The sequence below is a fragment of the Bemisia tabaci genome, chromosome 10 (genome assembly GCF_918797505.1).
Source record: "Bemisia tabaci chromosome 10, PGI_BMITA_v3".
In the NCBI taxonomy this organism is placed as follows: Eukaryota; Metazoa; Arthropoda; class Insecta; order Hemiptera; family Aleyrodidae; genus Bemisia; species Bemisia tabaci.
Genome location: NC_092802.1, coordinates 31,288,760 through 31,300,183, shown reverse-complemented (window position 1 = coordinate 31,300,183; position 11,424 = coordinate 31,288,760). Strand labels below are relative to the sequence as shown.

At 40.4% G+C, this 11,424-nt stretch overlaps 1 protein-coding gene across 1 annotated transcript; it reads left to right on the top strand.

Moving 5' to 3' along the window:
- Positions 1-3,184: 3,184 nt before the first annotated feature.
- LOC109030930 (uncharacterized) lies at positions 3,185-7,346 on the top strand. The gene has a single exon (XM_072305420.1). It carries the CDS (start codon positions 3,786-3,788, stop codon positions 5,472-5,474), a length of 1,689 nt encoding a protein of 562 aa, XP_072161521.1. The 5' UTR covers positions 3,185-3,785; the 3' UTR covers positions 5,475-7,346.
- Positions 7,347-11,424: the final 4,078 nt, after the last annotated feature.

Sequence of the window (11,424 nt, the reverse complement as noted above, 5' to 3'; positions counted from 1 at the left end):
CCAAGAAAAACCCCGGAACTATTGACGGTCATAGCGAGCACCGAAAATAAAAAGAAGTTGATTTAACATTCTGAATGTAAAAAATTGTGCGAGGACTCACAAAATGCTAAATTACCCGCTACGGTAGGGTAGGATGGGGTCAGTCCGCCACTTTTTTGCCCCAAGATTTTTCATGAGTTCCCTAATTGATGGATGAACTTGTTTGAATGCTAGGAGTGATCTTTGGACCTTTGACTATGCACAAAAAAAAATTGGATACTTTAGGTGCATTTTCCCCCCCTTTTTTGAACTTTTTTTTTTTAAAAAAGAAAGTGGCGGAGTGACCCCACGAGTAGGGTCAGTCCGCCACATTCTTAGGGTCAGTCCGCCAGTAGCAAATGAAGACATGAGAAGTGCTGGAAAAAACAATTTAATTAAGAAAAATGAAGGAAAACAAACATATCTGAACTCAGAACTTCAGTCAGTACAAAAAAGTCTATAACTATAAGAACGAAAAGTTAATTTTAAGGGTCTAATAAATTTCAAAATTTGAATTTTTTTTTTTTTTAAAAAAAAGTTAAAATATTAATAAAAAGTCGGTGGTTTTGAAATTGAACTACATACATATAAAGGACTAGCCAGTGTAGCAGCACCTAAACCTAAAAAGGGGTCACTTAGCCAGTAGCAGAATGACCCTCGGCGTCACTGGCGGAATGACCCCATCCCGGCTTCGCTGCACAAAATTGTTACCTGACATGACAAAAGTAAAGATATTTCAAAGATCAAAAACGGAATCAATAGCCTTGAGTGAGTAGTTTACGATGATGTACTTCCCAAATTTCGATCACCAAACCACCAAAGTCCAGACGAAAAGTTCCAAAAAAGAAAAAAGTTACGATCGGGAGCAATTTTAACACTTGCGCCTGTAGGTTAGTTGTAAACAAATGAATCATGCCTGGAACAACATATAGTAGACGAGCACTTCCAACTGCTTACTCCCATGCTTTGAATTTCCCAATTCGACCACCGCTAGGGGCGCTACGGTCGACTGGCGGACTGACCCACCCTGGCGGACTGACCCCATCCTACCCAAGTTAGTTTTACATCTTGAAATTGCTAAAGTAGCTGCTGTGGCAGTTTATTCAGCACTTTGTGAGTTCTCGTACACTCTTTTTACATCCAGAATGTTAAATCAACTTCACTTTTTTCAGTGAGGGAGTAATTGGAACAAAAAAGTTCCGAATCCCGGAGCTTATGACGGGCATGGAATGGGAGCACTGCTCTGCGTCGGTCCCTTGACAGACACCGCCATACGATAACCAATATGAAAACCTACGATTCGGACGAATTCGCGGAAAAAAACGGATTGCTGATTTAACAATTAGATTGTTGAAAAATAAATCCGACATATTTCAAATGCAAATTTTACAATGGTGGAAAGCTAATTTAACCACGGGGGTGGTTAAATTAGCATTTTTACAGTAAAATCTATGTTGAAACATGGTGGACACATTTTTCAACTACAAAATTCTTAAATCAGCAATTTCGTCTTTTCCGTGTTTGTGACGCTTGTCGCGGAAGAAAAGCTGCGAAAGTCCAGGAAAAAAAGTTTTGTGATGGCATATCTGTATTTTTGAAGGAAGAAAAATTTACGGATCAAAATTCAATTTTATACTTGAAAATTTTAAAAAAGAGAGCAATTTTAAATGAAAGCTACCTTTCACAACAGGTTTATGATGGCCTATCTGTATTTTTGAAGGAAGCACAGAAGTAAATGCTTCAAACCTTGTAATTTTTTATGTCTTTCGAGAATTCATTGAAAGTGAAGAGATAAAATTAAGAAATTAACGTAAAAAATGTTAGATTCACAGTCGATTATTAAAAAAATTGGAGAAGTTACTTGAAAAATCACTCATAATTTACTTGAAATTGAGCTTACGAAGCCGTAATGCAGATAAGACGAAAAGCCATTCTGGTCAAAATTTATCGCGGTCCCTTAACAATACGCCTTAGCAAGATTTCATTGTAGTTTGTTGGTGATTTTTAACAGTATCAGGCATGTGGCTGGTAAACTTACACAGAAACATGGCTAACACTTCAGCACTGGTTAGTGGTTACGAAATTTCTCTAGAGGGATCGATCATAATATAGACCGTATGAAACAGAATTTCCCGCTGATCAGTCACTGTGCAGTGTGCATTGTGCATTAAAGCGGATAGAGACAACCCGTGAAGTTCCCGTTGAGAAAAGTTGAGTACACTAAGTAAAATAATTTGTACCACTGGTAAGGCCCCTCTGTTAAAAGCTCTCGAAAGCATTCACAAGCATTTCTCTGAGTATCCTAAGAACACAGGCTCGTCATTTTTATGAAGTCTAAATAATTTTACACTGAAATACGAACTCCAGCCGTGGAAGCTGTACTTACGGGCTTTGTAGAAATACCGCTCGCGTTCCGGGCTCAGAGGCCAAAAGTTCCGGGCGTAGCACCCGGAACGATCGAAACTACGGCTCCAGCACCCGGAAATTTCGGCCTCTGAGCCTGGAATGGACGGCATGTATATATAGCCCATAACTTTGTTTCAGTGTTGATTAAACGTGTAAACCACATAGCAGATAGTTTCATTTTACTTACCTGTCAGTAATAATCACGGTTACACTGTTCTCGCGAAACGGAAAACAATATTTAAATAGGAGCATCGCGCCAAAAAAGTTAAACGTTTTGTGCTCACCGGTTAAGAACGTGGTTATACGCTTTGTTTCAGAATGAGACGAATAACAGACCGCATGTTTGTTTCGGAAATGATACTCAGGCATCAACAACCACAGATCAAATTACCAAGACAATTTGAGTGTTCTGGTGTGCAGATGGCGGGACGTAATTTTTGCTTCGATTAAAATTCTTCCTCGATGAAAAGTGTTCCGTGCTGATAACCCAATTCCTCAGCACCACTACTGCCGTGATAGCGCAGAGAGCAGTAAGTACATTTCTGTATGAGCCATGGTTAACACATACTTTTATGAGTCTCGAGGTCCATCCCAGCATGCATTTACTGCTCTCCTCGCTATCACGGCAGACTACGGGTGCACTTTTGTCCCAAGCTACAAGACCAATAAACATTACAATCTCTATCAACCGAGACGCCAAACACGCAGGCTTTTCTTCCACCACCCACCGTATTCGGGCTGCTTTCCTTCTTATTTTTTAATCGATTTTTTTTACTCCTGTTTTACACTCTTTAAAATGGCACTAACAACTGCACTATCAATCAATATTTAGCTCGGTGTGCAACCCGCCTGAGCGCAGTGTATGATCCATGTGTGCCGGCATCAGTTTCCCTCCTCATCGAACAGGAAATAGTTATTTCTTCGTCAAAAATACCGTCGCAAATGTATATCGTATGTGCGATTCGTGTAGTGAATTTATTATGAAACAAGGTTAATTGAGCGCGAATAGTATTATAATTAATTTTTTTTTCTTTAAATTTAAGAACCAAATCATTGACGGTTAATTTATTTCAGAATTCATCAACCGTCTTTCGTTCAAATCATCAATTGAAAAAAGTTTTTAGATGTGTTTTTAGTAACTCATACATTTGAATTCCATTTGAAAATCTTTCATTTTCAAGCCCTGATCCTAGTTTGAGTTTACTGACTCAAGCTGAGGGTGTTAACTTTTGTGTGAGAAGCTAGGAGCTCGGATTCCAAAATGTTGTATGTTATTCTAGTGTGCTTCGTTATTGTTCCTGAAGCGTTTCCAAGTAGGAAATCATCCCAGCTGGAAATCCTCGCGGCATCATCATGGATCAATGAAAACTAACGAGGGATTTTTCAACCGGCACCAACAGCGATCAATGACAGACTGTTCCCGGCCAAGCTCCAAATATTGTTCTCCATCCTCCTACAGCCTAGCCCAAGGATCAAGCGGGCAACATTCAAATTATTATTCAGGGAGCCTGAACAAGTATCAACCTTTTTGTAAAAACACACAATCTTTCCGTAATTTGCATTCAAATTCAGCCGCAACGCACGGATCTAAGTTCGAGCGTTGTGCCCCCACTTATCCGGTGAGTTACCCTTGCACCCAAAAGTCCAAAAGTGATTACTTTACTGGAAATCATTTCTGTAATTCTCTAAATCCTTGTCCATGCGGACGGTATGTACCTGATGAAATCTATTGCTCAGATTCTCCACACTCTTATTACCCCGTTAGCAATATTTATGGAAAGGATACATCGTTAAAATGTCCAACTAGTTACACCGGTGACAATTTTCATTGTTACAAACATTATTCACCTGGTGCGTGTACAAATTTCGGTAGGAGATCTTGTGAATTCTACCCAGGGGTTCAGAATACTTACACTAATCCATCGTTGCTATGTAAATATTTTTCTGAGGCACCGAAAGACTTGAAAAAAGCGTGTCTGCCAGAGTTGTGGAAACAACTTCTGAAGGATGTTCTGGATTGTGATGCGTCGAAAAGTGAGGAAAGTTCGAGTGGTGAAAATAAAGAAGAGTGCGATTGTAAGGATCTGAGATCTAAGTTACGAGCATGCCTAACTGATCACTCAAAAGACGACGGGAAGGCCATGATCTGTCTCTGGAAATTATTAGCAGCCAGATCCTCTCGTGGCACTGAGCCTGACCTTGATTCCGAGCCAGGTAAGTCGGCTGAAAACAACAACAAATCTCCGTCGAATAGTGATAGTACTGATAGGACTTCGAGTGATAGTTTTGAGGATGATTATGATGAAGAATGGGAAGCACGCGAAAAGCAGTTTGTTGCTAATGAGGAGAAATCTGAAGATGAATCATATGGGAAACCTGAATCTGAAGAGTCCAAAAATGTTTCAGGGGAAAATTGCTCGACAGAAACTGAGGCAACCACCACTGAACAGCCTTGCAGTACTACAGAGCATCCCTCAACAACTAAGGCCACAACCACTGAACAACCGACTACCTCGGAATACCCCTCAACAACTAAAGCAACAACCACTGAACAGCCTACCACCACTACAAAATACCCTTCAACAACCACTGAACAGCCTACCACCACTACGGAGTGCCCTTCAACAACCACTGAACAGCCTACCACCACTACAAAATACCCTTCAACAACCACTGAACAGCCTACCACCACTACGGAGTGCCCTTCAACAACCACTGAACAGCCTACCATCACTACGGAATACCCCTCAACAACCGAAGCAACAACCACTGAACAGCCTACCACAACTACAGAATACTCTACGACAACCGAGGCAACAACCACTGAACAGCCTACCACAAGTACAGAATACTCTACAACAACCGAGGCAACAACCACTGAACAACCTACCACAACTACAGAATGCCCCTCCACAACCGAGGCAACAACTACTGAACAACCTACCACCACGGCAGATGCAGAAAAGACATATGAACCACCTCAACCGGATGACAGCTCAAGTTACGCAAGCGCCTCAAGCTGGGCAAGTTCTTCAAGCGGCAGTCGATAATCACAGGGTTTCTAAGGAATTGAAACAACAAGGGATATTGAATAATGTGGTGCCATTTCAGGGTACCCCTGAAAAGCAGAACCAGCAACGATCTCTGAAAGGCCTCATGACACTCCAGAATACCGCGCAGGGACCAAATCAGCAACGCGTACTCAACATTCAACCCTCTCGTCAGGATACCCCTCTGAATCCGAACCAGCAATGGCCTCCAAACAGACCATTACAGCCTCAAAATAGCCCTCAAAACCAGAACCAGTGGAACTCACAGAACAATGTAGCACCATCCCAAATGCAGAAGTGTCATTCAAATCATCCAAACCAACAGAGGAAAACTCAAACAGAACCAGCTTATCAAATCACTCATACGCCTCAATTGGAACATGCTCGACAGGTAAATGGAATCCACCGAAATTCCAATCTGAAGACACACACAGCCACGAATAAGTCCTGGGATGCAAACTCAAAGGTAACTAATGATAAAGGAATCAATTTCAGGTCTCAGTTCGCAGTACTTCCACAAAATATCGCAGAGTCACAAATTGGATTTTTTGATGGCAGAAAAAATAATTTCAGCGACCGGGCACATTCCAGAGTAAAGCGTACTTCGGACTGTGGTAGGTCGAAAAAACGGAGAGCAAGGTTGATGAAAGAGCGTATAAGTCAGAGGAAGTTGCGATGGCAGAACAGCAAACAAAGACGAAGCATGAAAGATGAGATACTCAATCCAGTGCTACCACTTTGAAAAAAAGATGTCTACCTCTCTGGGTCAAGCAAGCCCCTCCCTGGAATCGAAATTGAGCTATTTGACACTGTTTTTAAATGGTGGTAAAGTGTCAGTCTCTTCAAGAATGTTGTTAAAATTAATATAATCCCTTTCGTTTGATTTTCAATTCCCTCTGAGTCTCAATAATTATGTTCACTAAAACGTAAGTGAATACTAGAGAGCCCGGCAACTTCCAATAAAAAATTGAAATCGTAATCACACAGAAAATGAGTATTTATTTTCCTTTGATCAAAGAAAACAACAATGTATTCATGTAAAAAGGAGCTATATGCATTGGATTTGCGTGCAATATAGTTCCTTTTACCATAAATTGTGCAAATAACACGCATGCAAACTAGAGATCGTGTTCTGATGTGGGATCTCATTCATTCGTCATAAATAATGAGATTAGCTTGAACAGCAGTCGATGACTGAAGTCGAACAACGCGTATCTCCAAGTTTGACGGCTGACTACATTTTCCGCACAAAGTACATTTGTGGTAATTTTTCCAATTATCGTTGCCGCATAAAACCATTTTCACACAAATAATCTTCTGTAGTATATGGCAACGTCGAAAAAAATAGAAGGCATTTTTAAGCAAAATGAGTGAACAAAGATTGAAAAAATTATTTCCTACCTTACTCAGCAGTCCAACAGGGATCGTCAGGGTCCAAATTTTCGTGCGTGAATTTTCATTATTTTCATCTGAGAGCTTATACTCCAATTCCTTGTTAATTCTTGCTATTTCTTCCATAAATTTTTGATTAATTTGCGCGAAAATGATTTTGTGCGGCAACGATAATCGGAAAAATTACCACAAATGTGCTTTGTGCGGAAAATAAATTCTGCCAGTTTGACGAACTTTATCAAAAACAACTATCTCAATTGGGACGTTGAACCTAAGACCCATAAGAATACTCATATGACAGGGTTCATGCCACAATGGAGATAGTTCATTTTGATTCAAACACGTCCAATTGAGACTTCACTGATCGTCGCCAGTGTGTTGTTCGTTTTACAGTGAACTATAACTAAAAATTTTGCTTGCAGTTCTCCGAGAATTGTCCTCGCTCATTCAGAAATATCCAAAGATAATTGGAAGAAGATATTTTATTTATTATATCTCAAAATAAAATAAAATTGTAGATTTTGAGACGTTGAAATGGGGATTCGCTTTTTTGGAATTTACCCATTTATTAGAAACAGAGTTTTTACTACTTGGGAAGGTAAAGATGCGTGACACTTTTCTTCGTCGAAATAAATACGAGGGATCCTTACAATTTTCTTTTTGTCAATCTTTGCCAAATTCTCAGTTTAGGTTTTAAAGTTGACTAAGTTCTGATCGACAAAACCAAAGTAGAGGACACTTAACTAAAAGCCCATTCATAAGAAATTTTTATCTACTTCAAGGCAAATAATAACAGGAAAAAAAATTGAAAAAATTGAAAAATTGAAATTGTCCTTTGAAAAAAAAATTGGATCCAAAAGGACTGAAACGCAGTTCATTTAGAACACCAAAGTTTTCGGTCCATATGACCGACGTTTTAAGTTCTAGGAACCGAAATCCAGTCCAAAGAACTGAAGTCTTACTCATAGAGTATAAGTTCTAGGATGGTTAACAAAAACTTCAGTTCAGCGAGCAAGTTTGGTTACTCCTAACCAGAACTTTGAGTTACATGGACTGAGTACTGCAACATTCCGTATACTCGTAAACCTAAGTATTTTTTCTGTAAGTGCAACAGTTTTTTTAAACGAGCAAAAATATTTATTTTATTTTATCTGTGTAATAGAAACCCCGGCAGGTTCAAGTGCAAGTCATACAATATTGAGTTTCTTAACAACAATATGAGATTAACTAAACATTACCGTGATACTATGAGATCAACGGTAGCATAATCACATTAGCATCACACGAAGTCCATTACATAACAAAATTGGAATTGTTTCTTTTCAAAATGTAGTTCAATTCATACTTATCTGCAAGATACTACCCTTTTATAACAGCATAATTGGACGTATTTATGCTAAAAGGAGATATGTGCAAGTGGAAAGATGGGGTGTGCTCGTTAGTTGGGTCATAAGAAACAATGTAAAAGTGGATATAGCTCCTTTTGAGAAAATTGAGAAGCGGGATTTTCTATTAAATCAAAAGGAGCTAAACGGCCAAAATATGCTAACTCATGAGCCGCGGGCATGGCAAGAGAGCCTTGTGCACAGGGCTCACGAGTTACAGCGCCCCGACGACCATCTCCCCGTCGTTAGAGTGCGCACTCATTGCCGCTGACGTCACTGGCGCACAATATTCCCCATTCATTCTTATGGCCCGACCACTGACGAGCACACCCCATCTTTCCACTTCCACATATCTCCTTTTTCGCATAAATACGTCCAAGTGCAAGTCATACAATATTGAGTTTCTTAACAACAATATGAGATTAACTAAACATTACCGTGATACTATGAGATCAACGGTAGCATAATCACATTAACATCACACGAAGTCCATTACATAACAAAATTGGAATTGTTTCTTTTCAAAATGTAGTTCAATTCATACTTATCTGCAAGATACTACCTTTTATAACAGCATAATTATGTGACACACGCAATACACTCATCACAGGGTAGAGTGCCTAGGTAGATTATGGACATTTCGGTAATTTTGAGACTAGGCCATAGAGCTCTTAGGGCCAAAAAGGGCAGCCAAACTATGAATTCAAATTATCCTGAGTGATTTATCATTACAATGACCCGTCGTTTCGACCTAGCTTTTGCATTTTACTCATTTTTGAGGAGGGACGCTCATTTATGAAGATTCTTGGCCATATCCTGGTTAGATATTGGAACTTGGCGTTTGGCTGTGACATTTTTTTGTGTTAGAAGGTTGGCTGCCCTCTTGGGCCCTAGGAGCTCCATATTTCGACATGACCGCACGTTTCCTATACATATAAGTACTCTACACGATATTATTCGAACGTGAAAGACGCAATTTTGCCTACATCTGATTATGAAGGCGAGTCGTATTTCCCCCATCGCGGTCATTCTTATGATAAATCGTCAACTTCCAGCCCAAGTATCACAAGCGCCATGCGACGTTTAAAAATATCCCCCGCCATTTTATTTTTTTACAGAGAAAAAGTTTAACAAAGCTGTCCAAAAAATTGCACCGAATTTTTCTTTGTGCTGCCGATAAAATTTAGTGAAATGTTCAAACAGAATCAATCAACAAAATCTCTGTAAAAAAATAAAACGGTGGCGGACATTTCGAAAAGTCGCATGGCGCTGGTGATACTTTGGCCGGATGGTGACGATATAGGTACTCTACACGATACCATTATTCGAACGTGAGGGACGCAATTTTGCCTACATCCGATAATGAAGGCGAATCGTGTTCCCCCCATCGCGGTCGTTCTTTTCGTAAATGTCCTCACTCTCCCTATTCAGGTACTGCATCACGGGATTTTGATACAAATCCTCTCTTCAGAAAATTAAGGGGCTTGAATTTTGATGAGCGCCACATCGAGGAGGCGCACAGTGGTTCGAGTCAATAGCAGAGGTCGGACATGAAATTTTTGACTACAACTTCAAATTTTGTTGTTTATTCCGTCATATTTTAAATTTTAAGGGGTGCCTCTAGAAGAAAATGGAGATGTTGCATGTGTGAGGAATTTGCGATTTGACTATTGATTCTTACGTAAAAGTTCACGAGAAACACGATGGTGCCACTGGTTTTCTCTGAAAGTAACTCTCAAGCTCAAAAAAAAGCTCTCAAGTTGAGGCCAAGAATGGAGGGGATATCCCACGCTATCCTGAGAGTCCACCTCTACATCAAGACAAACTCTCCATGCAAAGATAGGGAGCAAATACATTGACAGGGCTGCCACTTTATTTGGGGACTCCAAAACTGAAAACACGGACAACCCTGCTAATGTATTTGCTCCCTATCCTTTGCATGGAGAGTTTGTCTTGATGTAGAGGTGGACTCTCAGGATAGCGTGGGATATCCCCTCCATTTTGGCCTCAACTTGAGAGCTTTTTTTGAGCTTGAGAGATGATTTCAGAGAAAACCAGTGGCACCATCGTGTTTCTCGCGAACTTTTACATCAGAATCAACAGTCAAATCACAAATTCCTACACATGCAACATCTCCATTTCACAAGGAAACCAAATGTACGCACTTTCAGGACCTTAAAATGTTGTATAGGCGGAGTGATAAGCGTTTAAAGTTTCCAAATTTTGTCCGGGCTCCCGTATCGAGTCGCTCCACTGTGGGGCGGGGGAGGCAAAAGTCATGCGGAGATTGCGGGAGCCGCCCAGGGTCCATCCCCACCCCCGCTCTGATTGCGATAATGAGCGTGGTTTGAGGTGGGCATCGTGAATGGATTAGCCGCTGGAATCGCAGCCCGGGCCGCGTGCAAAGATTGCTCCGATCAAAAGGGACGGCGGCAAATTACCCAGCGTGAACCCGAGCCCCGCCCCCCGCCCCCCGAAGCACCCGATCCCCGCTCAAAGAGCCGTAAACAAGCAATAATTTCGATATCATTCTCTTAGAAGTAGCGGCCGCAAGTCTCAAATTGAATCTCAGATTATTGGTCTCGCTGCTGCCGGGTTTTCAGCTTCCACCCAAGCGCCTTTTCGAGCTTGTTTAGGAGACCCCTTTTCATTTACACTGTAAATAAGGGAGGATTACGGAAAACGTCAAAATATCATTATAAAAAGAAGAATGTTTGCCAATCTCGCGTAAATTTTACGGTTCAACCTCGGAATCGATCCTCACAAGGGATTACAATGATTTTCCACCGCACTGAAAAAAAATTCTATCGGCGTTTGTACCAAGGTCCATTGATATCTTTACTATCTCACTTTTTTTTTACCAATTATCGATAATTTTACCAAAACAGACTGGTAAGCTTACCTAAAAACCGGTATTTTTACTGTGTTTTTCAGGTAAGAATACCACTTTTATTGGTAATCAATTCCCGGTAACTTCGTCATTTTATCTCGGTAATTCTACCACAGTCGATAAAACATATTGGCGTTTTTACCAAGGTCCAGTAAAATTACCGAGAAAGTCCAATAAGTTTACCGAGATTTCTCGGTAAAATTACCAATTCCATAAATGGTAATTTTACCAAGAAAAAACTGGGATCAAATAGAACCCTGAATTCTTGGTTATTTTACCCTTT

Bases quoted from the DNA above. Each gene is read 5' to 3' on its own strand.
- LOC109030930 (XM_072305420.1), top strand. From the start codon at position 3,786: ATGAAAACTAACGAGGGATTTTTCAACCGGCACCAACAGCGATCAATG.